The sequence below is a fragment of the Pogona vitticeps genome, chromosome 1, assembly GCF_051106095.1.
Source record: "Pogona vitticeps strain Pit_001003342236 chromosome 1, PviZW2.1, whole genome shotgun sequence".
Classification (NCBI taxonomy): domain Eukaryota; kingdom Metazoa; phylum Chordata; class Lepidosauria; order Squamata; family Agamidae; genus Pogona; species Pogona vitticeps.
This window is the reverse complement of record NC_135783.1, coordinates 116,542,806-116,563,179: the sequence shown is the minus strand read 5'-3', so window position 1 is coordinate 116,563,179 and position 20,374 is coordinate 116,542,806. Positions and strand designations below refer to the sequence as shown.

At 41.9% G+C, this 20,374-nt stretch overlaps 1 protein-coding gene across 2 annotated transcripts in view; it reads left to right on the top strand.

The window, feature by feature from the left end:
- The window catches only part of SMAP1 (small ArfGAP 1), a 75,988-nt gene that overhangs the window by 42,582 nt on the left and 13,032 nt on the right, over window positions 1-20,374 (top strand). For both annotated transcript variants that reach the window (XM_073000039.2, XM_073000042.2), the window contains one exon: window positions 8,474-8,558. In XM_073000039.2, coding sequence (XP_072856140.1) covers window positions 8,474-8,558 — 85 coding nt within the window. The remainder of the gene's footprint in view (window positions 1-8,473; window positions 8,559-20,374) is intronic.

Sequence of the window (20,374 nt, the reverse complement as noted above, 5' to 3'; positions counted from 1 at the left end):
CTCCCCCCCCCCTTAAAAAAGGTTCTGCTAAGGAATGGCTTGATAGATAAACTACTTTGACAGCCTTGCTTAATCTGCTTCTGTTTAAAGAAAAGCTTGTTTAAAGAAAAGAATGGGGGAGATAGGTTTAACACATACGAGAGCACAACAAAGCTACAAAGTGTGAATAATTAAAATTCCCTAGGAGGCCTGAGTCAGCTAAATGGCTAAGCATTGTGCAGGCTTGGAATAGGCAAACATGTTTAGAATTGTCCTAGAGCATAAGATCCCAAGGGTATCAAACTGGCATATGGTCAAGAACAAAAGGGACCAAAGACTCAGAACACTTTGCAGTTTTCAATCTTTCATTTTGCACCCGTAAAATTGTATCTAACAAATGCTAGAAGAGGATGGGTAATAGAGCAGTAACTATTTCTGTGCAAGCATCATGGTGATTTCTGTTGAAAATTAGTATAGGACTTTATATACTGATAAGATACTGCGAAATGGCACTTTGCAAGTATGTCTACTTCATGAGATGCTCTGGCATCAGTAGATGTATAGCATGGTAAATACTAGGGTATGTTGCTGTATATTTTACAAAACTTTTGTCTCTTATGAGAATCATCCAAAAGTTGAGGAAGCTCAAATGTTGTATAGAGACGAATTCAGGAGAGACAGGCTGATATCTTATCATGGAGTCATAAATGAGAATTTATTAGGCCACTTGTGATTATGTTGGACTCACACAGGAAGCTAGGCTGGCCCCATCTTTGCTGTCCTACTGCAAGTAGGGTTTTTAAATGGATTGTTGTACCTTACTGCATTGAATGTGTTTTGTTGTTTCTTATGTTTTTTGGGTATTGTGTTCATTGATTCTTTTAGTATTGTATTTTAGCTTTATTATTGTCGTTTAATGATGTAAGCCACCTTGAGTCCTTTTTAAGGCGGGGTGATACTTAAACTCTCCAGAAAGCCTTGACCTTGCAGTTATAACTCCCTGTGCAGTTTCTGCTGCTGTTGTATGTTTATCTGTAAAATGATAGATAAGTTCTGTTTTCAGAGTTTAGCTCGCACGCACATATTCTCTCTCTCAGTCTTCTCTCCTTCCCTCCCTCTCTGCTGAATAGAATGCAGTCACAAGGACTACACTGTGCTTCAATACCTGCTCAAACACTGTGGAATAATTTTTCTGCAGAAGTCTATCCCAGATAGACTTTTATAACAAGTACCCTAAAAGACAAAGATATTTAAGCTGTCTGAAGAAACACTGTCAAACTGGTTCATCTGAACCAACCTGAACATGGCATCAGTGTTAAGCAGAATATACTTACTTTGAGTATTCATTAAATTTTTCTTTTCCATTGAGAAGGCCATTTTAGATGAATCAATACCTCTTACGAGCAGCATTCAGAATTTCCTGTGGTGATACCTCTTTTGACACTAGATTGTGGAGTGTGGCCAAGGAGAATAGTAAAGGACATAACTACATCATATATTTCCACGGAGTACTTCTACAAATATGTATTACTGTATAAGTATTCTTCAGATCTATTGTTGTTTTAACTGTTTTATGAATAATTTTATTGTAAGCCGCCCTGAGTAGACATTGTCTAGAAGGGCGAGATAAAAATCAAATGAATGAATGAATGAATGAATCTATTTCCCTTTCACTTGGAAAACTCTTAAAGGCAAGATCCAGAATGACTTTGTTCCACAGGGTCAATAATCAGTTTTTTAATAGCTTATCCTAAACCATAGAAAGGGTTCAGGGATCAAACTGTAATTCAAGCTTCAAGATGAGAAATATATTGTAAATGTACATCTCAGAGTTCATTTTCCACCTCAGTGTTTAGTGACGAGAATTTACAGTGTATCTTAAATTTTCTCTTTAAAAATCTGTGCTGGAATGTAATGTGAAGTTGTATTGATTTATACAGTGTTTGTGCCTTGCCTTTCCACTAAAACAGAGTGCTCAAACTTCTTAAGAGAATACAAATGGTAAAACCAGAAATAGGTAGAAATTATATAACCAAACCTGCTGTAAAGCCATTAAAATCAAGTAAATATATTAAAAACAATTAAAATCACCAAAGCAGGCAGTTAAAACTTTCTAATATTGATACTTTCTGATATTGTATGCTCATTGTTGTTAGATTTAAATATTATCTATTAATGATGTAAACCATTTTGGGTCCTTATTACATTCTAAGCAAGGATAGGTATATGAATTAGATCAGACCTCATTTCAAATTTTATAAAAAAATTAATATTCTGTCATGAATCCAGTAGCAAGTCATAACCGGAGTAGGCCCACTGAATCAGTGAACATACCGTATATAGATTTTGACTCTCCAGATTTCCACTGATTCAGTGGCCTACTCTAGTTGCAACTAGCAACTGGATTTCAGCCTCTGTTAAATATGAAAATACAAAAACATACATACCAGGTTAGCGTTGACTTGTATGTGTAAAAAAAAGTCCATTTTTTGATAACTGTGTTGCTGATCTGTCTGCTACTTTATCTTATGACACCGCCATAATTATATTATCAAACTGGTAAAAAATAATTCTTTAATGTTTTCATTCTCAGTATTTCCAGTGTAATCAATTGATCTGCAGAACTATTTCACAAAATTTAACAATTGACCAAATGAGATAATTTTATCAATTTATCTGTTGTTGCTGAAACATAATACATTGTACACTAACAAAGATTATTTTAAGATGCCTAAAACAAATGTTTGCATGGAAGCAATTCATAGTTGTTTGTGCCAGCTCATTCTGCTTTCCGAGAACTGCAAGTATTTTTAGTTACTGTCTCCCATTCTTCATGATACGGTGACATTAGAATGCTACAGGAAGAGGAGCTGTAGGTTGAAGGGTATAGCAAAAACACAACAGTTCACACCAATGGACTCTGATATGCCACAGTAGTTGAGCGATTTAAAGATAAAATCTGGAATGGATACTTAGTTTAGTGTCAGGTGAGCAGGGAAGTGTCTTTCCTAGGGTGTGTATGTTTTTTCTGCATTACTCTCAAATACTCTGCTAGGTTTCAGAATTTGCTAGAGGGTTGATTTGACCTTATATATGTCTGCGCATATATATGCTTTATAATTACAATATATCTTTGCATGCCTCCTTTAGTTACCTAGAAAGAATTCCAATTTATAACAATAACTATCAATGGTTGTTTAATTGTCTTTTTTATTTTGTTAAAACCATCTATTTAAAACCGTAGAGAACTGGAATAGAAGGAGACCTAGCAAGGAGATAACACTCTTATTCTACTGTATATGTAAATTACAACTCCCTAGGTTGGTGAAATTTCTGCTAATGAAAACATTGGAAATATAATTGAGACATATTTTAGTACTGTACAAATTATGTTTATGGAATTATTTCTGTCTCATTAAACTGACTAACATCATAAATGGCTTAATAGCAATTCATAGCTTACTGATTATTATATTTATTTTAAAAACAGTGATTGCTGTGATTTTTGAGTAATAAGGTAATGAGTAAGTTGATTTAAAGATTTATTTATTCATTTACCTTAGTCCTATTTTGTAGGTCACTTTCTCAATTCAAGAAATTCTAAATTCTTAATTTCTTAATTTTCAATTACAGTAACTCTAATTTCAAACACTTTTGTCTTTTTTATACTGGCCTTTGTTAAACTCACAGTTTCCATACCACACAGTAGAATTGAGAATATATAGCATCATATAATGGCCATCTTCAAACTTAATTTTTTTTGTTATGTATCGCATCCTTCATCTTTTGTTATGTATTACATTCTTTATCTTAAGGAGTCTGTTGCAGGCCATTTGTATTTTGTCTTTTGTTGCATGGCTATTCTGCTATTCAGTGAACTTCCAGTGTATTTGACAAACCATAGTGGGAAAATGCTATGAGAAGAAAGTCTACAAACCATGCTTAACAAAAATGATAGCTTAGATGACACTTTAACCATAGTTATACCCAAAACTCAGGGAAGATAAAGTTAAAGGTTCCCCTTGACATTTAATCTAGTCATGTCTGACTCTAAGGGGTGGTGCTCATCCCCGTTTCCAAGCTGTAGAGTCAGCATTTGTCTGAAGACAGTTTCTGCAGTCAGAAACTGAGTTAAAACTCAGGTAAGCAGATGCAAGGGACGTGGTGGCACTGCAGGTTAAACCGCAGCAGCCTCTGTGCTGCAAGGTCAGAAGACCAGCAGTCGTAAGATCGAATCCACGCGATGGAGGGGAGCTCCCGTCGCTTGTCCCAGCTCCTGCCAACCTAGCAGTTCGAAAGCATGTAAATGCGAGGAGATAAATAGGTACCACCACGGTGGGAAGGTAACGGCATTCGAAAGAAACTCAATGTGGCGGTGGACGAAATTGGCAATTATAGGCCCATCACCAATGTTTCTTTCATGAGCAAAGTGGTTGAGAGGGTGGTGGCTGATCAGCTTCAGGCTTACTTGGATGAAACAGATGCCCTGGATCCGTTCCATTCGCGCTTCAGGCCGCGCCACGGTACAGAGACGGCATTGGTCGCCCTGTACGACGACCTGTTGAGGGAGGCCGACAGGGGGAAAAGTCTCTGTTGGTCCTCCTTGACATCTCGGCAGCCTGTGATACCATCGACCACGGTATCCTCCTGGGGAGGCTCTCCAAGTTGGGAATTGGTGGCTCGGCTCTTTCCTGGCTCCGTTCCTTCTTGGGGGACCGCCCCCAGAGAGTGCAGCTTGGGGAGACTGTCTCGGCCCCACGGAGTCTCAGTTGTGGGGTTCCACAGGGGTCGATCATCTCCCCAATGCTGTTCAACATCTATATGAGGCCACTGGGAGGGGTCATTCGGGGATGTGGAGCTTCGTGTCATCAATATGCCGATGACACCCAGCTCTACATCTCCTTTTCACCTATTGCAGGTGATGCTGTACCGTCCCTTCAGCGCTGTCTGGGGACTGTACTGGGATGGATGCAGGAGAATGGGCTGAGGCTGAACCCAGACAAGACGGAGGTTCTGAGGATGGGTGGCCCCGTGGTTGGTGGCTTGGGAGACTCTCTCACGTTTGGGGGGGTGACCCTAGCCGCGAAGAGTGGGGTCCGCAGCTTGGGCATACATGTGGACCCGATGCTCACCATGGAAATGCAGGTGGCGTCAGTAGTCCGTACCGCCTCTCTCCATCTCTGGCGGATTGCCTGGCTGCGGCCCTATCTCGACACGGGGGTGCTCACCACCTTGGTGCATGCACTCGTAATCTCAAGATTAGACCACTGTAACTTGCTCTATGTGGGGCTGCCTTTGAAGCTGATGCAGAAACTTCAGGTGGTGCAGAACGCTGCAGCCAGACTCCTTACCGGAGTGAGAAAATACCAACACATTTCTCCAACTCTGGCCGCATTGCATTGGCTGCCCATTCGTTTCCGCGTCGACTTCAAAGTTTTAATGCTTACTTATAAGGCCCTAAACGGTTTAGAACCTCGATACTTGGCGGAACGCCTGCTCCCTCCTAGTTCTACCTGGATCACCCGCGCGAGTCAGGAGGTGAGGCTGAGGAGCCTGACGCCGAGAGAGACCAGGAAGGAGAAGACACGAAACCGGGTGGCTCCTCGCCTCTGGAACAACCTCCCTCCGGAGATTCGCGCAGCCCCTACGCTGGGTGTCTTTAAAACCCAACTAAAAACACGGTTATACATCCAGGCCTTCCCTCCAGCCAATTCTTTAATTCTTTTTCTAATTTTCCTTATATTATTTTCCTTATTTTATTGTGATTGTTATTCAATGATTATGCACATTTTTGTATTTTTATTGTATTTTATTCCTTTATTTTGTATTGGAAGCCACCTAGAGTGGTCTGGTAGTCCAGATAGGCAGGGTACAAATCAAATCAAATAAATAAATAAATAAATTCTGTGTCTGGTCACGTTGGCCACAGGACCACGGAAACTGTCTATGGACAAACGCTGGCTGTACGGCTTGGAGATGGGGATGAGCACTGCGCCCTAGAGTCGGACATGGCTGGACTAAATGTCAAGGAGAACCTTTACCTTTAAGCAGATGCAAACATTAGGAGGAGGAGTACATAAACTCATGAGATACTTCCTGTTACCATGCTATACATTATATTTGAACTAATCCAACAAGTAACTTCAAACTACTTTTTAAAAGGCCACCTCTTCACTGCTTCCCAAAGACTTTTATTCTGGTCAGATTTTAGATCATCTTTGGATTTGTTTTATAATTGTTTGATCTATTGGTGTTGTTCTATATATGGTTGCATATTTTATGCTTGATTGTTCTGGTATTTTAAGTGTTTTGGTTGTCATAAGCCAGCCTATCGCAGTAGATGTCATAAAGTAGATTTTTTCAACCCTAGCTGTTTTAAATTACTATGCCTAGGATCCTTGAATATTAGCAGTGTTAACTGGGACTGGTGAGAGTTGGTCCAAGACATTTGATGAAGGGTGTTGTAAAGGGTATGGTTTAAGTCTGTCTTATGACTGACTGACTGACTGACTGACTGACTGAATGAATGAATGAATGAATGAATGAATTCTTCATCTACACAACACACATCCTCTTGGAAGTAATTTCTGTGGATATGTTTATTATGTATTTTGCAACTCTGTTGGTAATCACCTGCCAATGTTCAGGTGTGGGGCTTATTTGAGGTCTGGTGGTAGAATAGATGAAAAATTATTCTATCTGGATCTCATGCCATTTGGTCTATTTTGTTGTACATAATTTTCATATTGTGCAAAATAGAATGTACTGGTTTGAATCATTAATTTAGCTTGTCCCTGAAACATTTGAATGAAATACAATATGTAGAATAATTTGGCATTTTAAAATAAAGGTGTAGAATTACATATAGTAGAAAAGGATCACTTATTATCTTCAAGTGTAGCCACTGAATTTTGTTTCAGTAAAAAGATATTGCATAGTTGACACAATATGCTTTAGGGCCAACCTCTAATCATAGGATGTGTTAATTTGTTTTAATTCATTAAAGATTGTAAACTCATTAAACACTAGTCTTCAATGTTTTAAAATATTTTGACCAGAAACCTATTGGTATTCACTTAAGGTTTATGTAAAATGCAGCAGGTAATTTGCTGAGTTGCTGGTATATATTTCAGTAACATGTTTAGTCATGTACTTATTTATGCAACCAGAACGCTGCCCATCACCTTGTTAATTAGCTGCAGTTAGTTTCCACAAGTTATGCAAACCTTAACATAAGCACCAGCAAGATTCAGTCATTCAGAGCAACTAATTAGCATGGAGATGCAAAATGAATGGAGAGGTTTAAAACTATTTTTATCTGCTATATGGCATGAAATTGTAGGTTTTTACAGATACTGTTGTAAAAAAGCATTTGAAACATGCATTTATTTCAAGGTGTGAACTTGTTCTTGAATCCAGAGTGTGACCAATCAAGAAATACTAAGACAAATGAATAAAGATCAAGACAAGAAATAATAAAACATGTAAAATGCAGAAAGCTAGAAATTTGTGTGACAAAATAAGAAAGTAAATGTAAAGATTGATCATTTGAGATAAAATGATAAGAGAAATGTGGGGAGAGACAAGCTTATTGATTGAAGAACCTCAAACTGGCACCAAGTCTCGCTGAAGAGTTCATTCCATGAATGGCATCACAACTGAAGAACTCAGCTGCATCCTCTCACTGTATGTGGTTGATTCGGCCTAAAAAGAGCTCTCAGGAAATAATCAGAATATGCGCAGGATTGACTTGTATCATAAGATAGTAATAGTGAAATGTTAAATAATAACAGTTTTCTGTGGTGTTAATCTCTCCTGGCAATATATACATAATATTTTTCAATATGTTGGCTGAAATCCTGTTGACAGGAAGCTGTGGGGATCACAACTGCATGTAAAACCCTTCTGGAAGCAGCAATTTTCAGTACTTAAAGGCGTTCCCATCCCCACCCACAGACCCAACAACTTCCCAGTGATGAAAGGGATTACATGGGAACTCTAGAACAGAAGTTAAAAAAAAATAATAATTTCTGAAAAATCACAACAGTTGGTGATACTGTGAGACATATGCAATGTTAGTTACAGCTAGTTAATTGCAGTTAGTTAATTCATTTTATTGATTTGTTAAATTTATATACTGTACAGTCTGTCTCCAACGTATTCTGGGCAAGGTTTAGGTCCCATTGTTTTACCCTTATGGTGGTTTCAGATGGAGTACGCTGAGACATGGTGAGTAGCCCAGAGATATCCAGAAAGCACAATAACAATGTTGAGTTGGACTGACATTTGAGTCACTGCAATGACTCTTTATAAAGGAGTAATATATAAGTAATAATAAATGAATATTGGTCTTACATGGTAGCTAGGTCTTGAGTTCAGATCACATTTTAAACCTAAGGTATAGGAAATATTACTAAAAGTGTAGCTGTATGTTGTTATGCTGTAATGTTTTATTTTTGTTTCTATAAGAATCTCTCTCTTTTTTTAAATAAAGCCTCCAAAGAAAGAGGATCAGCAATTGGAATTTACAGGAAGTCCAAAAAAAGTACCGGAATCCACTGTTGATCTTTTAGGGCTTGGTAAGTAGTCTGTAATCTTTGTCTTCTAAAGAAACAGTTGTAGCAAGACCTGCCTTGCAATAATCTAAAGGCTTGTTCTTTTATATGCTGTCAAATATTAATGGCTAAACTTTTAAAAAATGTCATGGTCTGATTTACTTAGGAAAAAAATGTGATGAGATCTTTGCCTGCTGTCAACTAAACTGCAAATAATGAGCTCCTTGGGGAAGGAGAAACTGAAATAATTATTTTCAAAGTATTGTGGACTGTGACAATCTTTTTAAAAATGTGTTTTAAAAAGGGTGCTGTACTTGTCTTCAAAAAGTATATAATTTTGTAATAACTTGAAAATATTATGGAGTTTCTGCTAAAGGCCCACATGCTAAAGAGCTGTGCAGTTAGGCTTGCATGGAATCGCAATGCAAATCCCTTTGAACTGGATTTCTCAAACAGCAGCTCCATCCATCAAAAATTATTTTTGTGAAATTAAGGAAGTTGCATGATGAGGTGGGATCTGCTTGTCAGAGAAACAGACCGTACCTGTTGGTGACATTAAATTCTTGGATAGCAATTTGGAAAGCAATAATTTATCTATTACTTATTTAAAACATTTTTGTGTCAATAGTTTTTTTTAAAGCAAGGGATGTATTCTTTTTTATGTTTGCATTTCTATAATTATTTCCTAAGGGTTGTATCAGAATTAGCCACCAAAGGAAGCTAGGGAGTAGTTTTTTGTATTTGTCTGGCCAGTTGGTAATGAAAATATAATGTGGTAATGAAAATATAATGTGTTAATAATGTATAATGTGATTCCTTACCTACATAATTGAACCAGCGATAATGATAACAGCAAGCTGGCTGCAAAGAAGTAGTGAGTAAGGCAGTGAGTTCCTCTTAAAATTGTAAATTCCAGCTAGCCTTGAAATACAACTAGTAAGTCCAGTGCTTGTACTACTGTGAGGATATTTGGACTGCTGTCAGGACTGTTTTCAGGGAGTTGTATCCAGCTGTTGTCCAGTGTAAAGCTACTCATGCAATAGTTTTCCTGCTCTGTATCACATCCCAAAATTATGTTGATGATCTTTAAACCCGTTGAGAGAAGGATTAAAAGGAGTACAGAGGTCTCTCTGTAGATGGAAGGGGAGAGGTTCAGTTGTCCAAACAGACTTCTTTTTGCACAAAGTCTTGGTACAGGTCCATGTCTCTGTGGCAGCCTTGTGGCCAATGAAGTAAATCTGAGGTGCAACTATCACTACATGTGGAGTCTTTTGGCATTTTAAGTTTTAACTACCCAGAGTATTGTTTGCATTAATGAAGCATAGAGGCTTTTTCAACATTCCCTTCTAGTATCAGCTGCCTTTGCTTTGCAGAAACTTAAGGAACTCTCCAGAGTGACCTTCCATTTTGCAGTGGAATGAAAAATGCCCTTAAGCGCACATAGAACCACTTTTGTGCCTATATACATGGTCTTTTCTGAATCATGGATGTGGTTCTCACATGCTTCTCCTCTCAGCTCTGAAGAATCTGAAAACAACTTTATACAGTATTTCGTGTTGACCTATCTATATTCACTGAAACTTCATTTGTTTATGATGTTGAAGATAGTTTGGTAAAGAAAAAGGAACTCTGCTCTAGATCTCTGAATTTTGTAGCATATGTTTCTTATTCATATTGGCCATACTAGTCTTCATCTCCTAAAAGTTTTTGATTTCTATTTTTTTCTGCTTGCAGTTTGACTTAGCCTTTTTTTTTGCAATTGATACATTTCTTAAAATACAGTAATTCTGTATTTAAGACAATTAGGTGACACTAGTTCTAGATAAGGCAAATGTTTATTTCTCAAAAGAGGTCACAGTCTCATTCAAGAAACAGAAACATCATAGGAAAGGCAAGCTTGGGAAACATCAGTTGCAAATTAGCAATATTTGATATGGATATTTTAGGGACCTCTCTAATAACCATATACAGATGGTTATGACTTGCTTGTTTTTTTTTCATTCTTCTTAATAAGGCTGAAGCCCAGCCTGTATAACTGCAATTCAGAATTGAGTGTTATTATTGTTATGGGTTTAATTAGCATCTTGTAAATTTGAGGAAGCAGTATTTGTTTACTTTTTTTAATGTAAAGTTTTTTCTTAAGCTCATGCTCCTTACTTTGAAGAACAGAAACATATTTTCCCAGTGTACCCTGATACATCACTCACCTGTAAGTGACAGAGACACTAGAGAAACCACTTCACACATCTTGCTTCCCCTTCTTATATATAAGACATTCAGTAGGTACCAAATGGTTGCAGTTTTGGCCCAGTTGTATCAGGTTAATAAATACATTAGAGAAATACACCAAAAGGTCAGAAACTTCAGAGCAGCCTATTTTATTGCACATGCATTTTGCTTATTCACTTGGAAGACATCCAATATTGTGTGAATAGAATCTCCTTCTCTACCTGCCCCCAAATTCACCAAACAGTTCTGGGATCTCCAGCATTCCAGAACATATTGGGGAGTGCAGTAGAGGCTGTTCTCCCAGTGATGTGCAATGTACATGCCACTGGTAAACAGATGTAGGTGGACAGAACAACTCCTTTCTTAAAATGCACGTTCTGCATTTTCATTCTTCAGTGTGGTGTTCTCTGCCAGGCAGTGTAGGCCTTGCCAATTGCTAATGTTCTACAATGTGTGATTCATTTTGTACTTTCCCCAGTTCAGCATCCTTTTTTATCACCGTAACAGACAAATATTTGTCATTTCACCAGATTATGTGTATAAAACTGGGTGACACTGTAGATTACAAGTCATAAAGCATATGACGGACATAGGTTTTCCAATTTGTAAATGTACCTTTTCTCTTGAAATGACATTTCATAGATATGGCAATCCTCATTTTGTGAAATGTCTTGCAGCACTACATTATCTTGAGGCATTACCTTGTATCATGTTGAAGGGTTGAATTTGCAATAAGCAGCAAAACTCATTTTCCGTTTGCTGCTTCATTTACCACTTAGATGTTTCATATAGAAAACAGATGAATATGGATGGTTGCACATGTTAAAGTAACCATCACAGTGTATTACCATTAAAAATTAATAATTCTAACCTTTCTGTGGGGGCATGAGCAAATTGCCATGCTCTTTCCTTTCAAATTTATTATAAATGTGATGGAAGTTAAGAGAGGTACTTTTTGAAAGCAAGCTATATTTGTAATCTTATTAACCTTCAATTACAAGAAGAGCAGAAAGAAGTTCAATAGAAATTAGAATATGTCTGCTAATCAAACAGACTAGTCAGTGCATATCTGTCATGCTTATTATTATTCATCGCCCTCAGAAACATTACCCAGCCTTGAGGTTTTCTGAATAAGGAATCTGCCCATGGAGATTTTTAGTGAAACTCAAAGCTGCCGTTGTAGTTGTGGGAATCCATTATTGGTTATTATAAAAGTATTATTGCTTATTATAGATTAACATTTATGATGTAAAGATGTAATGGTAAAAAAGTTCTGATATGGGGGAAAGGATTCTACTGTAAAGCTGGAATGAGATATTAAAAGAAACAGAGCTATTTTATGCTCCGTGTTTTTCTCTGTTTGCTTTGAAATGGTATTGAATGCTTTTCATTTCAGTGTTAACAAGATATGGGTGAGGAAACATGTAGCAAGATGGCATCGCACTGAATGTAGACCTCATTCAGATGTAACACCAAACCAGATACTGTTCAGCCATTAGACAATATGCCCACCATGAATTTAAGTCTTGCTGTTTTTATCAAACTGTACTTAAGCTACTGCTGCCACTGCATCTTCTTGTGAGTTCCCTGTGTTACTCTTTTCCTGCAATGAAAGGAGGATGATATTTGCATGCCTGAAAGTCACCATGGATTGAGTTTTATCTTTCTAAGTAATTCCTAAACAGGCTCTTACGTCAGGGATGTGACCTTGAGAAAAATGCATATTTTTAGATGTATACACTTTTTAATAAAAGATATATTCACTGTGCCTTACAGTGACAGGTAAGACTGCTCAGCTTACCTGTTAAGATAATCAGGGGAGGCTTTTCTCTTGGTCCCACTACCTTCACAGGTATGTCTGGTAGGGACACGTCTGGCCAGGAGGCCAGATATTCAAAGCCAACCAAAACTCTTTGATGCTGAAATATCTTTTTGTTCAGGGGGATTCAGACTTGAGAGGTGTTTAGTCATAATCTCACAAATACAGACATGTGAAAAGGGAAGTACACCCTCTTTGCTTTTTGTGGTTTTATGTTTCAGGATTAAAGATGGGGGTGAAGCACCAAATGGTGCTTTATCTTGGTTTGTGACAGCCAGTAGGGCTATCTAAAAAAAGAGGCTCCCTTGCCTCCACGGCCTGCTCCCACCCCCTTCCCACTGTCACTTATCTTGCCCAGCTGCTGCCTCCTCCTGCTCTGTGGCGGCTTCATCTAAGGTTCAGATCTGCTAAGGATAGTGTTGTCCATTTCTTTTAAATTTTCCTCTTTACACCATAGTCTTGCTTCTTATACCTCCCCCTTTCTCCAGTTTTGAAAAAATGCTTTTGCTATCAGGATAGAAAGACAACATCTATGGTGACCTGAACTTTATTTTTTAAACAGAAATGAAAGAAAACAGTTTATGTTTTACTGCTTCTCTTTTTGAGGTTATTTCTGTAGATCACTGTTAAGTGACTTTCTAAGAATGGGCAGCTACACTGTTCCCCTCAGGAACCCAGCAGGGACTGCATCCTCCCAGCAATGCCATCAAGAATTTACTAATAACTTTGCCATCACCCAATGGGAGCACAATTCTGCTTGGAAACAAGATACACATTCTCTGCTTGTATCTTTCCCAGTGGAACTCCTGTTGGTTTTGCTTGTTTATTTTATTTTAGTTTTGTTATTTGCTTTTGATGGCAGCAGAACCTGCAGCAGGGACTGGAGAGATGCATGTTGCCCAGCCCTGCCCTGGGTAGGGAGCAGAATTGGTTAGAAGTGTGATGAGCAGATAGTCTGCTGCATTATCCTGATTTCTTGTGTGTTCTGTTTATCTTTTTTCTTTCTTTTCCCTTAGCTGTGCAGAGTATCGTGGGGAAGATACTGTAAAATAAGTTTACCTTAGGGATCACCAGTTAGGAATACAAGGGGATAGATTATTCTGCTCTATGAAATACATTTTGATTTCTCATTTCTTAAATTATGGCCTGCTTTGACATGTGCAATTGAGAGTAGAAACTTGGTTTGTTGAGTATCAGTGTCAACAGATAATAGCATGTGGCCACTTGTTTTGTCTTTTTTTTTTCTAGAGAAACAAATCCATATGTTAAAGACTAGTGGACACATTTTATGCAAACTCCAAAACTGTAATCTTCTGAGGGAAGATGGAAAAGGTACCTTGGAGCACTGCATAAACAAGCAGCATTGCTATTGTGAGGTTTATAGTTGAAATGTCAAAAATGTTAGTTTTAGTTGTGATACATTTCCGTCCCCCATCTCCCATTCCATGTTATAGGAAATCATTACTCTTTATGGGTTAATACATTCATAAATGGTGACACAGTTATGATTCCTATAGGAACAACAATTTTGATTACCTGGCTATAGTGCTGAATCCCTGGAGTACGTACTGTTGCAGTAGCACTTTTGCATTTACTTTCATAACAGGAGAGGCATGAAGTTAGCAAAAATATGAACAAAGACCTCATGAGTCTTGGGATGTGCAGCTCAGTTGCTACTGAAGGACTTAGATTAGTTGTGAAGTATTGCATAAAAATCTTTCCATGTAAGGTAAAATACTTAGATAATACAGTGGGGTCTTGACTTGCGAACTTAATCCGTATTGGAAGGCGGTTTGCAAGTCAAAAAGTTCGTAGGTCAAAATCTGCATTCCCATAGGAATGCATTGAAAACCATTGTAATCCGTATCTGCTCTTTTACGTCCATAGAAACTAATGGGAAGCTGCTATTCCGCCTTCTGCCACTAGAGGGGGATATTTGTTTCTTTTTTTCTGTACTGAATCCCAGGAAGGCGAAACAGGCAGCCAAACATGGCTTTTCAGGCAACCTTTTCAGTGTGTTCCCTTCCCCTTCGTGGCCCCATCGCCAAGGCTTGCTTGCAGGTGTCCTCCTAGGGCGGCTCCTGCAAGCGGCCTTGAACCCCCCCTACCTGGGCTAAGGTGCCTGACTTTGGGGGGGAGGAAGCCATGCCCTCGCCTCAAGGCGCCCCCTCCGGGCGCACCCTCCCACCTTCCTGCGCCCCTCTGCTCCGGCGAAGGTGGCTTTCCCCGCCACCGCTGCCCCCCGCCGGGTCGCCCTTCCCTGAACACTGGTGAGGCTGGTCTGGGTCTCGGCCTCGACGCCACAGCAGCGGCGGCCTCCACTCCTCCCCTCCCCCCCGGGGGGGCTCCCGGCCTGGCCCGACCGGGCGTCCGCAGGGCTGCTGCTGCTGGCAGTTCTGGTAGGCAAGGACCGAAGGGATGGAGTCTCCTTTTCCTCCCAGCTCCAGGGGAATGGGCCGGGTGGAGATAGGAGCAGCAGCAGCACACACACCCCCGGCGTGTCCTTCAGCTCAGGGACACCATGACACGTGGAGAGAGGTGGACCGCCGCAATACCGGAGGCAGAGATGGGAAACGCACACGGTGCCCGGCCATCGAGGCTCCCAGCGGCCCCCACGGCGCTCCCTCCCTCCCCGCCCGGCCCCCGTTTCCAGCCCCAGCCGGATCCTGGCAGAAAGTTCCCGGTGGCCCCCGGCGGAAGTGTCCCACCAGAGCCGCGCCTCCTTGGCTTCCCTTCATTCAGGCAGCCATCGCAGCCCCCAACCGCGCCGCCCTTGCCCTCCTAGTTCCCCGGTGTGGAGCCCTCCCAGCGCCAGTGCCACCCCGCGAACTCGCTCCCGCCCTCCCGCGTGAGCTCACCAGGGTGCTCGGAGGCTCCTCCGCCATCCTGGCCGCTGCCTTTTGCCGCCGCCGCCGGAGCTCGGCTCAGCGGGGCCCACCCAGGACAGGCGGAGGCCCTGGCCGGGCTGGAATCTGGCGGCCGGAACACCCCGAGGCGCCCCCGATCCGGAGCAGGAGCAGCGCCACCGCCTCTCGCCACGTCGCTGCCACCTGGCTCCAGGTGCTTTCCCACTTTTTTCTTTCTTTCACTTTTTGGTTCGTACGTCAATTCTCCGTCCACAAGTCAAAATGGATTTTTACGGACGGAGAAGTACGTAACTCAAAAAGTGCGCAAGTCAAGCCGTTCGCAAGTCAAGACCCCACTGTAATTACATGTACAAGTGGGGTCTTGACTTGCAAACTTAATCTGTATTGGAAGGCGGTTCGCAAGTCAAAAAGTTCGCATGTCAAAATCTGCATTCCCAGAGGAATGCATTGAAAACCATTTGATCCGTATCTACACCCCTGCTGCTGCCTTCGTACCTTTGTGCCATATGCTCCTCTTCCAGTCCTTGGCAGTCTCCTGGCTGCTGACGAACTGGAACTCGTTGGGCGTCCTCCGGGAGAGGGTGCGGGTGGGGGTTTGCGGCGTGAAGTCCAGATAGGCACGCGGGTGCGGGTGGTGGTGATGGGCAGCGGTGGCCGTGGCGGCGGCGAAGAGCTGCTTGTAGGCCGGCATGTGCGGGGTCACCACGGGGATGGCGGCGGCCGCCAAGGGGAATCCTCTGAGCAGGTGGGCGCGCGCGTGCCAGCCAGCAAAGAAGCAGCCGAGCAATCCAGGGAGGGAGAGGTTGCCTTTGGCAGCCGTCGCACCATGCTCCACAGAGCTCAGGGCAGGGGACGGGCCGAGCAGCCAGAGGTGGGGGAGGGAGCTGTTGCTGCTCCTCCATGCCCTCCCTCCACCCCGATCTTCCCAGCTTTTTTCCCCGAGCTCCACAGAGCTCAGGGCAGGGGACGGGCCGAGCAGCCAGAGGCGGGGGAGGGAGCTGTTGCTGCTCCTCCATGCCCTCCCTCCGCCCTGATCTTCCCAGCTTTTTTCCCCGAGCTCCACAGAGCTCAGGGCAGGGGACGGGCCGAGCAGCCAGAGGCGGGGGAGGGAGCTGTTGCTGCTCCTCTACGCCCTCCCTCCACCCCGATCTTCCCAGCTTTTTTCCCCGAGCTCCACAGAGCTCAGGGCAGGGGACGGGCCGAGCAGCCAGAGGCGGGGGAGGGAGCTGTTGCTGCTCCTCTACGCCCTCCCTCCACCCCGATCTTCCCAGCTTTTTTCCCCGAGCTCCACAGAGCTCAGGGCAGGGGACGGGCCGAGCAGCCAGAGGTGGGGGGAGGGAGCTGCTCCTGCACCTCCACGCCCTCCCTCCGCCCCAGCTCCCCCGGTCCGGCCGCTCCTGCTTGATGGTTGGCATGCTGGCGGTGGCGGCAGCAGCGGGAGACTGGAGGAGGACCATGCGGTGGCGGCGTGCACCGACTTCCCTGCCCGGGCTCCGAGTTGCCCGCACAGAGGCAGCCGCCTGCAAACGCAGCAGCACCACCAGCCAGAGCACAGGCAGGAACAGCTGCAGCCACAGGAGCAGCAGGCACTGGCCTGGCCAATGGACGAACGACAGCAGTTTCCCCGCCTTTCCCGCCCCCTTTTCCCCCCACTTTTTGGTTCGTACGTCAATTCTCCGTTCGCAAGTCAAAATGGATTTTTGCGGACGGAGAAGTACGTAACTCAAAAAGTTCGCATGTCAAGGCGTTTCCAACTCAAGACCCCACCATAAAGGCAAATGGGCCCTATAATTAACTTTTATTGGACAATCTGATTGTATGCCTTCTAGCCAGTACCATATCTGAGAATAAGATTTCAAGTTTAGAAATAGTACAAATTAGTCAATCTCAAAATAGTCAGAATTCATAATCTAGAATTCAAACCAGGTATCAAAATTCACATACAGTGGTGCCTCAACTTACGAACGTCCCTACTTGCAACCATTTCGAGTTACAACCAGCTCCAGCTGCAAAATTTTGCTTCTACTTGTGACCGGAGTTTCCACTTATGAACAGAAAAAGGCAGGGAAAAAAGGCAGGAAATTCAAATTTCTAACTGTAAGTGGTGGCAAGGCTGCTTCTTTGTAGCTCTTTCGCCCCAGCAGTTTGTGAGTGTGCATCCGAGGAGGCTTGGGACTGCCTCCTTCTGCTTCTGAGAGTGAGCATGTGTGTGTGTTTGCAGGGAGACTTTGGGCTGCCTGGTAAGGTAAGGTGCTGTTTCCTACTTTTTAAAAACTGTTCTGGGTGTTTTTGCCACCTGGATTTGAGCTGTGGGCATTATGTTTCTGTGCTGCGATGGGTCTTGGGGGGCTGTTTGTTTGTTGGCTTTTTTCCCCCATTTCCAATAGGTCTTGGGAGATTTGTTTGGTTTTTTCGTTTTTTGTTTTTTATTTTTGTTTTTGTTTTGCTGGACGATGATTCGGTCCGTGCTTCACGGACCGTTTTTTCTCAAGACGACGATTTTTACAGCTGATCGGCAGCTCCGCAAAATGGCTTCCCTTTGGGCGATCTTTGCAAAACAAGTGTTTTGGGGACCGAAGCTTTGCAAGACAGTGATTCTCACAGCTGATCGGCACTTCGCAACATGGCTTCCCTATGGGCGATTTTTGCTGGACAATGACTATTTTCCCCATTGGAACGCATTAAACGGGTTTCAATGCATTCCAGTGGGGAAACACTTTTCGTTAGACGATGTTTTCACAAGACAGCGATTTCAATGGAACGGATTAACATTGTCTAGTGAGGCACCACTGTAATTCATGCCAGACTGACTAACCTTATCTTGCAAATTCTTCCAAGCCACAAATTCCAAAATTGTAGCTCTACATAATATTGCTGGGGCAAAACTTTCTTCAGGTTATGTTTGTGCACAGAATTACAAAAGGGAGAGAACTCAGACATCTTGCTCCTTTCTTGTGTTTCTGTCATCTTTGATCTATGGAGGGCAATGGTCTGAAGAGAGCAGCTTTTCTCTCTGTGCAAGATACCTGTGCAGTTTGCTCATGGGGATTCAGAATTACAGATGTGTGAGCATATGACAGTCATTTTAGACTGCCTGTACTGGCCACATTTCCGGCACATTATCAGGTATTTAGTATTAGCTATAAAATATTAAATAGCCCAAGTACTTAAAACAGGGATGGAGTTTCCTACCCTTGGGGTTTACTAGAAAGAGAAATCCCTGCTTTTATCTCTAATTAGAGATGTAACTGCATAGATTCCCACATGAAGTCTCCCAAGCAGGGGGCTGAGCAGCTTGCTAAGTGTTTTGCCTGTCTCATGTGTTTCCCAGTAGGACAGTTAAATGCTTTACTGAGATCCTTGCAAGAGAGCCCATAACCAAGTCCCAAACCAGAAACAGCTTTTACCCAACAATCTTCTTAATACCTAACAAGAGGAGGGATGTCAGGGCCCTCTTGAATCTCAAGTGGCTCAACCAGCCTCTATGCAAAAGACATTTCAAGAGGAAGATATGGCAGTCTTGTAGCAGCTGGCCATTATTGGACAGGACTTCTGGTATACTTAAAGCTTCCAGAGATGGACTTCAGGATACAGTCAGAAAGGGCAACAGTGGATTCCTTGAGGCGTCTTTTCTTTTCTTTTGGGCAACAGCCATCATTTTCAACTGCTGATTAGCATCAGCATCTTTGGTTTGAGAATGCTGGTAGCACATCAGCTGTTCAGAGAAATGTATTTTTATGCCTTAGACTGAATCATGATCAGGACTAATTAAGGGGTGTGTTTTTTTTGAAGAGCCACCATGAACAGAGAGATGCCCAACCTCACAGCTTCTGTTGTTCCCTTGGAGTTTAGAAAGTCCCACCAACTTCTCTCTTTGCAATGGCCACAGAGAAGAAAATGCTGGGGCTCTGGTGTGCATTCTGAAATTCCTCTGAGAATTTGGATTTTTTGGCTACAGATGCCAGAATTCTGACTGAGGGGAATTCCTGGTAAATTGTGTCAGCCATAGTGAGAAAAAATCCAAATGCCCCATGCCTACTACCTGCTACAGTATTCAACATCTTTTCAGAAAACTATAGAGTTGCACATATTTCGCTGCTGGTACTATAAAAATGATGATTATGATAGTTTGGAAGAGAACTGTAGTAATATGTTAAAATGCAAAAATAAAATTTATTTATTTATTTATTTATTTATTTATTTATTTGATTTTTACCCCGCCCCTCTAGACCATGTCTACTCGGGGCGGCTTACAAAATAAAACAAAACAGTATAAAAATATATAAAATCATAAAATTACAAATTTCAATTTAAAACAATTAATTTAAAGAGAGGATTACCAAGATGGAATAGCAAAAAATGTTGATACACTGAAAGATGTATTGTCAGCAGTTAAGAAGGGGAGTAGAGGAGTAGCCTTTTTGTTGAAGATGGTGGGGGGAATTTTACAAATATGAGAAAGCTGTCTGCCATGGTCATTAACAATGCATATCACAAGATCTTTGCTTCAAGAAAAGTGGAGTACTAGACTAGAAGAAATGGCTGAGAAGAGACGTGGGGCCTTTTCTCTCTTATAGCTTAAAACAACGGACTGTTGGAAGGAAATAGTATACATATTAAAATCTAGAGCAGACATTCAGAAATTGTGACTCATGAATTTTATTCAGGTGGCCCATGGAAAGAATGATCAAGAATATACAGTCATATGAAAAAGTACACCTTTGAATTCTATGGTTTTATGTATCAGGACACAATAAAAATCATCTGGTCCTTTGCAGGTCTGAAAATTAGGTAAATACCTCAGATGAACAACAACAAATGATACATTATGCCAGTGGTTCTTAACCTTTGTTACTCGGATGTTTTTGAACTGCAACTCCCAGAAACCCCAGCCAGCACAGGTGGTGGTGAAGGCTTCTGGGAGT